Raw genomic sequence first — 12,098 nt, 5'->3', positions numbered from 1 at the left:
GGCCGGGAGGGCTCTCCCGGCGGTGCGGTGCGGCGGGAGATTTGGGGGAGATGGAGGGGGTTGGGGCAGGCGGGGAATAGTCTCCCCTCCCCATCTCTATCCCCCCCTCCCCCCGGGTGATGCTGGGGGGGGGGCTTCTCCTTGATGTCTTCTTTCTGTTTGCGTTTAAGGCAGAAGCTCGTCCCCCGCGGACCTGCCCGCCACCGGTTGTCCCCCACCACCCCCCCATCCCCGCTGCCGCCTCCCGCGCCCTCCCCAGTCATGTCCCACCCGGAGCGATGGGGAAGCTCGAGGACAACGAGAGGGTGATCCTCAACGTGGGGGGTACGCGGCACGAGACCTACCGCAGCACCCTGAAGACCCTGCCGGGGACCCGCCTGGCCCTGCTCGCCTGCGAGTCCCAGAGCGAGTCCCCGGGCGGCGAGGAGCCGCCGCCGCCGCCTGCCCCCCCCAACCCACCCCCTCCTCCGGCGGCGGGGGGCTGCCCGGAGCCCGGCAGCGGCTGCAGCCCCCGGGGCAGCGGCGGCGCCAGCGAGTTTTTCTTCGACCGGCACCCGGGGGTCTTCGCCTATGTGCTTAACTACTACCGCACCGGTAAGCTGCACTGCCCCGCCGACGTCTGCGGGCCGCTCTTCGAGGAGGAGTTGGCCTTCTGGGGCATCGACGAGACCGACGTGGAGCCCTGCTGCTGGATGACCTACCGCCAGCACCGCGACGCCGAGGAGGCCCTCGACATCTTCGAGGCCCCCGACCTGCTGACGGGCGAGCCGCCCCCCGACGGCGACGACGACGAGCTGGCCGCCAAGAGGCTGGGCATCGAGGACGTGGGGGCGACCGCCGAGGGCAAGGGCGGGCGCTGGCGGCGGCTGCAGCCCCGCGTCTGGGCGCTCTTCGAGGACCCCTACTCCTCGCGGGCCGCCAGGGTAAGCGCCGACGGACGGACGGACAGACAGACGGACGGCGCTCCCGCCCGGGGCGGTTGGGGAGGCCGAGGGGCTGCCGGGGGTGTGCACTCCTGCCTGGGAGGCAGGAGTACGGGGTGTCAAGGGGGTGCTCGCTCTGCTTGGGGTGGGCATGCGGAGGTGATGCTGTGGTGGGCCGGCTGCGTGGGGGTGATGTTGGCACCTGTGAGGCGGTGGTGCTTGTCCCCTCTGCCTCTGCAGGCAGTGAGGGGGTCCCGCTGTGCCAACGTCCCCCCGTGGGAGTGTATGCGGGGTGAGGTGGGAGCTGTGCCCTGAAGAGACTGCGAGGGAACCACGCTCACCCCCCTGGCCTGGGTGGGGGTGTGGAGGCGCACTCGATGGGGGACCTGTTTGTGTGTGTGGGCAGGGACGTCCCCTGGGTGCCCTCGTCCTTTCTGAGCACCTGCATGGAGGTGCGTTTGGGGCCGAGGCAGCTGGCCCCACCGGGAGGCCATCATCCCTCCCCCAGCTGTTTGGGGTGAGGTGGTGACAGCCATGCAGGAGAGTGACCTCAGCCTTTTCCCAGCTTCACTCTGTCTGAGCTGGGAGGTGATCTGAGTTCAACAAAGTAAGTGTGACAGGGGGTCACCCTGGCTCTTCCTCCATTGATTTCTCAGGGTGACCCTCACTGGCTCTGTGGCAGAGGGTACGGGTGCAAGGCAGTAAACGATCGTACTAAGTTTCCGTTATTTAGATAGAGATTTTGGATTTTGATGCTGACTGCTTTCTACTTTGATGGTTTGGATTTTAGTTATGTCTTTTAGTTGCTGTTGTCAGTGGTGATGTGGGTTCACTTCCCAACTCAGGGCTTCAGAGCAAACAAATGGGTATAATTCCTTTGAGACAAATATACAGTGGTGCCCCAAATTTAACAATGAGAAAAGCAGCCACCAGCAAATCCTCCCTGCAATACAAGAAAATACAGATTTTAATTGGAAATGTTTGATTATAAAACGATAAGAAGTGTTTTGCAGCATATTTACCAGGATTGCCATGATGTATTCGGAGCTAAGCCTCATCCTGCAGAAAGTGCAGTTATGGTGGGGGGGGCATCATCTGAGCAGTTCCACTGATTTCACTGTCAATCTCATAGATGTGACCATAAGCGTGCAGTTAAGTGAATTCCAGACCTGTACCTTCTGGCCTGATGCAGTTTCTGTGAAAGTTAGCAACTCCGGTGAGTGTAGTGAGGTGAGTTAAACAGAAAGTAAAAGTCCTTGTTGTTATTAGTCACTTGCTGAGTGCTGGAATTTTTTGTGTTTCTGAAGGTTGCCCACCAATACGTTTTCCCTTGACAGCTGGCTCCAGCTGATGCTTGAAATAGTTTTAATAAAGGATCGGTTCTGAGGAAAAACTACCAGAAGCATCTATCTTTGCTCATCAGTGACATATGCACATTGCTCACATCTTAGCTGTCTGAATCCTAAAGGAAATTTGGCTGTCAGTTACCTGTCAAAACAGTAGTGTGTGAGGCGATTGCCCCGCAGGTTGTCTTCCACCTACTGTTTCATGGAAAGTTGCTGATAGTGTCGAAGCTGCAGCTTTTAGGATAGGGAATCTTTCCACCCAACTTTGCTGGAGAACTGAGGAGTGCAGAGTAAATTTTAAATGGAAGATACCAGGAGAAATAGGAAGGTAGGCGTGCTGATTGCAACTGCGTCCTGGAATTGGAGCTGTCACTTGGGTTTTCAGTCCACTTTGGTCCATTCTTTGACAGAGCCTGTAGGCACTTGCTTTCCAGATTTTTTTTCATCTGTACTAAACCATCCTGAACCGTCAGTGGGTCGGGAAAAGATATTTCAAGCTTGCAAAATGAATGCCGTAATTAACACTGTAATAGAAAATGGCAACATGGCAATATTTGTCTCTTTGAAGATACGGTTTTTACCTTTTTATAACTTAAAAACTGGTTTTAAACTGTATATCCTGATTTAAACCCCAGGCAGCCAGAGTAAGGCAGTGTCAGAGCTGTAACAACAGTGTGTATCAATGTTTTCATTTTCTTCAAGGCTGCTATTCTGTACCTTGATCTTTCAGCTAGGGAGAAAACTTTGAGAATTGCTGACAAGTTTTAAAGCATTAAGTAAATTTGTATTTAAGGACTAGCATGCACTTAGTAAGCACTCTTGAACACAGTAATTTAAGGTGATGGCAACCTTAGTTTGGAACTGAAGAGTTACTGTCAATTCAACGTTTTCCCACACCTGAAACAAAGACATTATTTTCTGAGTATTCTGGTAAATACAGTTTTGTTTTGTGTCAGCTGAAATGATGACTAACTCTAAAAACATTTGAGTGAAATTCTGGCCTTACTGAAATCAAGACAAAACTCTGAGAACATCAATCTTTGCTATATAGTGTTAGCTACTGACTCATACACCGCTTAGATTATGGTGAAGCTGCTTAGTGATAAACTTTCTTAATAGCTGTGGTAATTATTTTTTTGGCATTACTGTCTGATTTAACTTCAGCAATGTCTTTTCTGGGATGTATGATGATGATAAAAATGGGATGTTTTCTATTAATGAAATGGTACTTAATATTTGTGATTTTCTTTATCCTAAACTGTGATTTCTAAAAATAGAAATTTATAGAAATTCAAATATAAGTTGCCATGGTAACCTATTGGGGGATAGTGCACGCACAAGATTATTCTAGCAAGACCATCCAGTGATGTTATATAAATAGTGGAACTAGTTTGTTGACACGAAGGTTTCCTTTATTTGAGATTCTAAAAAAAAATTTTCAACTTCTAGTGTATGCAGGTTGATATTCAGATCGAGACATCTACTAAACATGGTTTTTGCAAATATAAAATGTAATGTGTGTACATAGAATTGCTTTGAAACCTGCAACACTTTTCTTTGTTTCTCAAGTTCAGGAGTTACATCTGAATATTATTTCTGTTTTCATTTTATCATTTTGGATTTCATAGATTGTGAGATGAAACTAAAGAGTACAGCGGTGCTCCTTTCACTCCACCTTTCACTCCACTCTTAATAGAGCAATCATTCACAAACTGTTCTTTGACAGAATGCTGTTATGTAGATATGGAAAGCTACTGGCGTAGGATACTGTCATAGGAGGAGAAGCATCGGGCAACTAAATCTTTCTGTGTGTTGGTTGGAGCATCTCTGAAACAGACACTTACCTGATTCTTACCTGAATCAAATCTATTTTGTGACTTTCGCTAGTTAATGCCTGTAAATGATTTTGATATCCTTTGATGGCTCATAAGTGCAAAGTACTCATTATGCTTAGTAAAGTGCAAAGATACATCTGAATAGAGAGCGTAAGAAACATAATTAAGCAGAGTTTAAAAGAGTGTCTGCAGATGCCCAGCAGGACCTAGGATGTCAGCGCTAGTCTCAGATATCATATTTCAAATTAATTAAGCTTTTAAGGCCTTTTACTTTTGAATAATAGTTGAAACATGATGCTGCTTAAAGAAGTAATTAGTATTTGTCATTGATTTTTCCTGAGGATTATAGATTACCCGTGTACTTACTGCAGGAACTCGGAAATGGCCCCGGGGTTCACAAAGTTCATAGCTATATATCCTTCACTTTTGGAGAAGAGTGTAAATCTGTTCATGAATAAGGGGACAGTGCCTGCGAAGTGGGGTCGCTTAGCAGCGCGGGAGTCCGCGTGGCCCAGGGCACTTGAGCTGGTGCTGCCTGTGACCCCCTTGCCGTTCTCAGCAGCCAGAGGCCACTCACACAGCCCCTTTGCTGGATGCTCTTTATCTATAGCAAAGATCATAATTGCTTGGCTTGCACGGGAAGGATAAAAACTAATTAGCAAGTATTTGCAAAGTGTGCAGTAAGTAAGTATTTGCTGAAATGCACATAAACCCACAAAAGCCTTGCAGCCCAGGCATCAAGATACTTACGCCTTGCAAGCGTTCTTAAAAATATTGGTCTTATGCTGCTTCATTGTGACGTGAGGAGCTGGACTTGAGCAGTGAGCAATATCGTTGGATGGAAATACAGAGTTCCCATCTGCCGCTTTACGTGAAATTAATGTTGTCAGAGACTCCTTTTAGTGTCCTGGAGCATCTACACCAGCTTTGAACATTCGGTGGGGTTGGTTGTAGGAAGAATCAGCTGAAACGAATGAGATGGGGGAGGGAGAAAATAGGATTTCGTAGATCCCCTTGAAAGGTTAAAGCTACAGAAGTCATATTGGAGAGCATTCTTATCACAGATAACTTGTGCCTTTATTTGGTGGCTTGCTTAGGTTTTCTCCAGGTACCTAGATACCTGTCGTGTATTATGGTGAATGACTGGAGTGGGTTATGTTTTAGGGCTTTGGCTGTTCGTGATGCAAGACATTTTTTATTGTTGGTGAAAGCAACGCTGCTGGGAGAGTCTGAGATGCCGTGAATGGAGCGGTGAAGATCTGCTAATCTCAGGATATAGGTTTGTAGATTAATAGTGAAAAGCAAAGTTTATTTGCTTTCTTAACAAATAGAAAGGCCCTTTAATTTATAAGTGGATATCTTTACTCTCTGGCTTTTATTCAACAGGGAAAGCAAGTATACTTTGGATTTTACCAGTTAATAAATTTTGAGTTATGCAGAAATCTTCTATCTGAAAGTGATACAAAGAAAACAGTCAAGGTTGGTAAAGAAACTGCCAAAGAGGGTATTCCTTTTGCCATGTTAGTAATCAAAACACTAAGTTTATTTTTAAGTGGGAAAAGGGTCCATTAGATTAAATTGGTGAAAACCAGTCATTCTGCTTGAAGCATTCAGCCTATGGGAGCTGTCGTTTTTAAAGAAACAGCAAGATCTGTTTCTAATGACAAGAATCCTGATGCATCACTGTTACAGATATTCATACACTCTGTAGCTTCACCTATACATGGGCTGACTAAATCGCATTGTAAGTAACTTTTATTAATTTACTTCTGGCGTGCTGGCTTTTAAAGTCTTAATTGGAAACTGTAGCTTAATACACGACATATTCGACATAAACTAGCTTGATCTACCTTAAATGTAGATGGTCTCTGATGGTACTGACATATCGCTGAGGTAAAATCAGCAAGATTTCTGCCTCCCGAACTTCTGCCTTTTCCTCTACAGCTGTTCTGCCTGATGCTGCTAGCGTTTCCATGGAAACAAGCCAGCTCTTGGCTTCCTCTTCCCATTGAAAACAGCCTTCTCGCTGTCACTTATTCATCTGGGAAAAGCACTTTGTCATGGCAGTGACATAAATGCCACAGAGATGATCTGTCCTATCATTTTAGAAGTAGGTGCTGTCATGTATGTGCAGGTGCATACAGCCAAATTTGTCTTCCAGTGACTCTCAAATAATTCAGTTAATGGACTTAGGCTGAATTTGCTTTGGTGTAACTGGAAGTGGAAATCAGCTTCACATACACAGCCCAAGATAGTAACGGTGTGAGAAGTATTTTTGGTTGAGAAATCTGGCAGACCATGTTCCCTTCCCTTATATAGTTAATATGCAATGTGCTATCTGTCACGTCTGTTTACAGTGCTAAAATTCTTAAATGGTTTACTTTGGGGATGAGAACTTATCTTCAAACTGATTAAGATGGTGGTGAGAGGAGCAGCTCACAGCTTCTGGTGAATATTGTATAGGTTTCGATGAGGTATCGCATTATCATGCCATTGTCACGTGATGCAGTCAGGATACGAAAAAAGCGACGTAAGAAAACTCATAGCTTTGAGGTCCCTATATTCTTAAAGTGTCTGGTACTTAGTCCATGGTAAATGTATCCATAAATACCATGCAAAGAAGTCAGCATTTTCCCTTGTTTTGGTGAATTGGTGTTGAGTCATAATCAAAGAAGTTCAGAACTCGGACTAATCCCAAATCCTTCATTAGTTTCCTTTGCTGCAGCAACTTTTAAGATATTTTAAGGGAAATTTGTGTCAAACTTGCTTGTCCTTTTCTCCCTCAGTGATCGTTGGCAGAAAGTGACTGTTCTCTTCCTAAGAAGTTACCTTGCAATTGGGGTAGAAGGATCAGAGAAGAGGAAAGGCATCCCTATATAGATTTTTAATATTTTAATAATCTCTTAGGAAGTGCTGTCCAGTAGTTTGAAGATGGAAGAGACAAGTTCATCTCATTATCAAGTGCTGTTTCAGCACTGTTTGTTTCTCCGGAGGCTCCTCCCGCTCGTCCTGCGCTTCACGCTCTTGGCTCGTCTTGGGGAAACACGGTTTCCTTCAGCCACAACTGGGAAGAAAAGGGTTTATGCTCTCTGTATCTAGCACCCGATGGGGATAGTATGTTACTTTTTAATTCTCTTTACTAAACTCCTCTTTAGACCTCGCTTCTGGCAATGTGCTTTACATAAGCTTATTGATTCAGTGTAGAAACTTGTGGGGATTTCTGCAGGTTTTTTTTTTTTTTTAATTGTGAGTAAAGTAGTTAGGCAAATAAAATATAGATATGGTAATATTTGGAATATCAAACTATCGGTTATCATTCTGCTTAGTTTATTTCTTATAGTGATACAGTTTCGTTACATAAACTCATTCTTTCACAAGCATACACCCTTTTGGTATAAATTAGTAACTGCATAGGAATAAAAATTTGTTTTCAAAGCAATGCTAAGCACGGCTATTGAAGAATTTTAAGTGGAGACTGAATAGGGGAGCTACGTCCACTCTTACTTACGTGTGCTGTTATTTCTCCTGGTATAAGGGCTTGAAACATGAGGCTATTTCACACATCAGAAGTAGTGGTGAACACAATATACAATTGTGGAAACGTGTATGGATGTACTAATATAAGCTTAGCATTGGCGATATTTGTCAACATGATAAAAGGGATTCAAGTTGTAGCGATGACCTGGTACGTTTTCTTGTCCTGACATACATATGTGTATGTTGATATAACTAAATGGTAATGTCAGAGAGCGTTGTAGAAATAGCTGTAGAGAACGAACATGAAATCACACTTTTTTTTTTCTTTTTTTAGTTCTACAAATATATTTAATAAACATCTTTGTTGGTACTTTATGATGACTAAAGCACTTTTGAAGGAAAAAACTCCACTTCCATCTGTTAATCAGTAGTGTTAAAAATAGAATGCCATCTAATCACATGAAATACAATTTCTTGTGATTTGCTTTACAGAGTTTTTGAGTGAAGTGGTGAAGTGAAGCTTAAAGACCGAATTATCCAATTATATATTATAATCACGTGCTGTTTTTCCCCACCCACCTTTAAGTTGAAAATTCTGAGATGTTGCTGTGGTTTTGGTCTTTTTACCAGTAGGTTGATTATTACAGGGGTGTAATAATTCGGTTCTTTCTTATTACAGACAGCCTTTTGAAGTTTCTTAGTGTTTCTAATTGAGCCTTAGATAGTGGGTCTTTGATATGCTCCTGCAAAATACAGGAGAGAACAGTCTCTTACCCTAGTGCTGAATCATGTGTTAAAGTTCATTAATATGCGTTGAGTATACCACACAATATCATTTAGTCTTATTTCTGAAATAAGCATGGTTTCTTAAGTGTTCACATTTTCATTAGTGTAGAGCATACAAAATTATATTGTTTTTTTACTGTGCCTAGTCTTTGAAAAAGGGTACGTATCCCTTGAAGTTTGTGGGTTTGGTTTTGATGATTTGTAGACTACCAGCTCTGTAGCAGTAATCTTCTTTTTAACTGTTTAATCCTTATCCTAAGAGAAATAATTCTTCTTGAGGAATGACTTCCACCACACTAAAACACTTGCTTTGATAAAAGCAGAGGGCTACTCCAGTACTAAGGGTCTGATAGTACGTGGGATTTTCAAGCAACAGAAATCAAACGCTGAAACTCAATTAGCGGCTGAGAAAATTCTTTTTCAGTGAATTGGATTGGAGGAGGCGAAGTGAAAAAAGAGTGAAAAAGAGGGCTGCAGAACAGTGCTGTGAAACTCTGTGTGCGCGTTGTTGCAATAACGAGGAGCGCAGGCTGAGTTCCTGAGGATTTTGCAAGCGGACCGTGTTGGTGCGTGCCGCAGCACAGAGAGTGCTTAACCATCCCCAGTGGCATCCTGCTGGCGGGTGCTCTTAAGTGGAAGGAAGAATAATGTCTTCTAATCATATTTCGATTGGCCTACTTAATTTCTCAGATCATAAATGCTCACAAAATACATTAGGTTTTTATCTGCTGTCTACTGTAAGATTGAGGGTAGTCAAGTATGTAGTAATTAGTGTTTTATATAAAGCCTGTGCAATAGCAGATTTTTTTTTTTTTTAAAGTAGTGGTAAAAATTATTATAGGGCAATGTAAAGGCTGTTTTTAAAGTATACAAATGTGTGGGTGTAAACTTGCTTTAGTTCTTAGATGATACCAAAGGAGATGTCCTCATGAGTCCTTATTTTTACATAGGTGTTCAAAAATTCTCTGTACGTTTCAAGTGTGCTATTTTATCGTCTTCAGTGGCACTTGGTAATCCTTTACTCATATGAATGGCAATTATTTTTAATAGTTGGTTTCAGGAGTATCTTAATTTTCACAGGATAGTGATTGTTAGGAGTTGAAAAAGTTGACTTAGATCTTTTTTTATATCATCCCAAGTGTTATGCAGCTTTTTTTTTTTTTTCTGACAGGTATTTTGCAATTTTGTAAGTTTAATCCAGATATGGTTTGGAGGAGAACCTTATTTGTCTTCCTGGTTTCTGATTCCATTTGGCAAAGGAGTTTTCTTGCAATTTCAATTCTAGCTCTGATATCCACCTTCAGTTTTCCATTTGAATGTTAGGATATAATTGCTGTGCAAGGACATCTAGATTTCATCTTGAACATTCTTGCATTATCTGGGAGGATATTTAAGCAAATTGTAAAAACCTCAGTGGGAACTCAGTTTTGGCTCTCTACAGCTTCCTGAGGAGGGGAAGTGGAGAGGGAGGTGCTGATCTCTTCTCCCTGGGATCTAGTAACAGGACGTGTGGGAACGGTTCAAAGCTGCACCAGGGGAGGTTTAGACTGGACATTAGGAAGCATTTCTTTACTGAAGGGGTGGTAAGACACTGGACCGGGCTTCCTAGAGAGGTGGTTGATACCTCAAGCCTGTCAGTGTTTAGGAGGCATTTGGACAATGCCCTTAATAATGTGCTTTAACTTTTGGTGAGCCCTGAATTGGTCCAGCAGTTGGACTAGATGATCATTGTAGGTCCCTTTCAACTGAAATAGTCTAGTCTATTCTAAATAGATAAATTCTGGTCTTCCAACCTTCTTTTCCCTTACAATGGAAAATTAAGTCCTTAATAATTATATTGTTTTTATTATAATTAATACAATATATTATATTAAATATATTTAATAATTATAATGTTTCATATTTTCATGGTTTAAAAAATAAAATGTATGTAGTAAGTGTCATAATAAATAACATCAGGGTTGGTTTTTTGGGTAGAAATCAAGTGGGATAGGATTTTGGTGCAGTTATTGAACATCAGCTCTGCTGTGTAACTTATTATTACCAGATAATGAACAGATACTTTATGTTAAACAAATAGATTTAAACACCTTGGGCATCTTTACCCTTTGGCCAGTAAATTTTATTACTGGCTATATTCGAGGCTATTTGAATGTAGTTTCGAATTTGAGGATTGAGACTTTTGACAGCAGTCATTTTCCCGCTTGCCTAGATGATATACCTGTACAGCTTGGAGAAAGAAATGGTCATGTTTGTCATTTGTCTCCAAAACAGGCATGTGAAGCTGATGTTGCAGTGACCCGTGAATGGTCAACAAAATTGGTTTGATGCATTGCAGCTACAGGGTCTCCTTGGTTAGTCATTGCGTGTTTTAAGTTGGCGCCTTGATAGCGGAACAAATGATCTGGGGGAAAATATTTGATAAAAGGGAGAATTACATCTTGGTGAAAAATGAGCCACTATGGACTGAAGCAAAGAGCTTCTTTTCGTTATTTTGGTTTATCACAACATAGCCAGCCAAGCCTTAAAACTGGCAAAGGCATTTTGTATTGCACCTGTGGGTTTTTTGAGTGATGTTCATCGCTTTAAGGATGGAAGATGTTGGTTTTCTTTAAGTAGATAAACCTTCAGTTTGTGCTTCTTGTTGCAGTCGCCACTTCCTGAATCTTAAAGTGAGAAGGGAGCTTTGATCTTTTCAAAACGTCTTCTCTAATGACTATGTTTATCGCATCTTGGAAACAGCTACTGTAGGTAGGTACAGTCTCGCAGCTGGTCTCCACCTCAATCCAGGAGCTGTGACATCTGCAAAACTATCTCCGGAGGCTCTCAGAGTTGGTTCTTGGTTATCTGTTTCCTCACTCTTCAGCCGCGCTGCGTTGCATTCAGTATCTTGCACTGTTGGTGAGCCAATGGCTGGCTGTTCTAATTCTTCTGAATCCATGACTTTTCCAATGCTTTTGTAATAAAATCAACCATTCTGCTGTGTTTTGAAGTACAGTGATAGCTATAGGTACCACTTGATTGTTAATACTACCTTTAGTAGCTGTGTTAGCAGCTTTTCTTTTAAAGCGCGATGGCATGCATCACTTACTGAAATGAAAACCCAGCAAAATTTCAATGATTTTGTATTCTCAACAATTTAAAGACATTTAAATTCGGTAGCAGGAATGTACCCATTAGTCTCTAGAGAAGTGCAGATGAAGTTCATGTTGGGTTTGTATTTCATTAGAGCAACCCGCTTTTCACTGCCATCCTGACAGATTTATGAGATGAAGGCAATCATCTTTGAAATAATGCCTGTTTTTGTTCAAATACCAGTAGCTAACTTTCTAAAATAGCACAAGGAAAATTATTAAACTCCTGTCTTGTGCTACTACTGTTTGTGTACTCCTCGAAAATATAGATCGGGAGGTGTGTATTAGTAATTATAATGAACAAACTTTGCAAATCTTATTTTGTTTGTATACTGGCAATGCAGTTTTGAGGTAACAAGGTAATTCTTACAGTTTCCTACGCATACTGTGAGTACAATGTTGCCTCTGGAAACCCAAGCCTTGTCTCTGGGTGGGAAAGTCTTGGCGATAGGGGAGGCTAAAGGAAAATGCGTGACCTAAATTTTTCATTGCAATTCTATTGTTCAGACAAGTACAGTGTGACAACTGTGTGCACTGCAAAAATGAGGGTGGAACGTGAGTTTGAGGCAAGGGAGGAGAATGTTTGTGGTCCTAGCG

At 42.5% G+C, this 12,098-nt stretch overlaps 1 protein-coding gene across 6 annotated transcripts in view; it reads left to right on the top strand.

Annotated features, from left to right (window-relative positions):
• Nucleotides 1-278: 278 nt before the first annotated feature.
• KCNC2 (potassium voltage-gated channel subfamily C member 2) overlaps nt 279-12,098 on the top strand; it is a gene marked incomplete at both ends in the record, with an annotated part of 105,302 nt that continues 93,482 nt past the window's right edge. For all 6 annotated transcript variants that reach the window (XM_082496952.1, XM_082496954.1, XM_082496955.1 and 3 more), the window contains one exon: nt 279-923. In XM_082496952.1, the coding sequence (XP_082353078.1) occupies nt 279-923 (645 nt within the window). The remainder of the gene's footprint in view (nt 924-12,098) is intronic.

The sequence above is a fragment of the Vanellus vanellus genome (assembly GCF_965231255.1).
Source record: "Vanellus vanellus genome assembly, chromosome: 1".
NCBI lineage: Eukaryota > Metazoa > Chordata > Aves > Charadriiformes > Charadriidae > Vanellus > Vanellus vanellus.
Note: the sequence above shows the minus strand (reverse complement) of the source record. Positions and strands in the feature narration are given on the sequence as shown.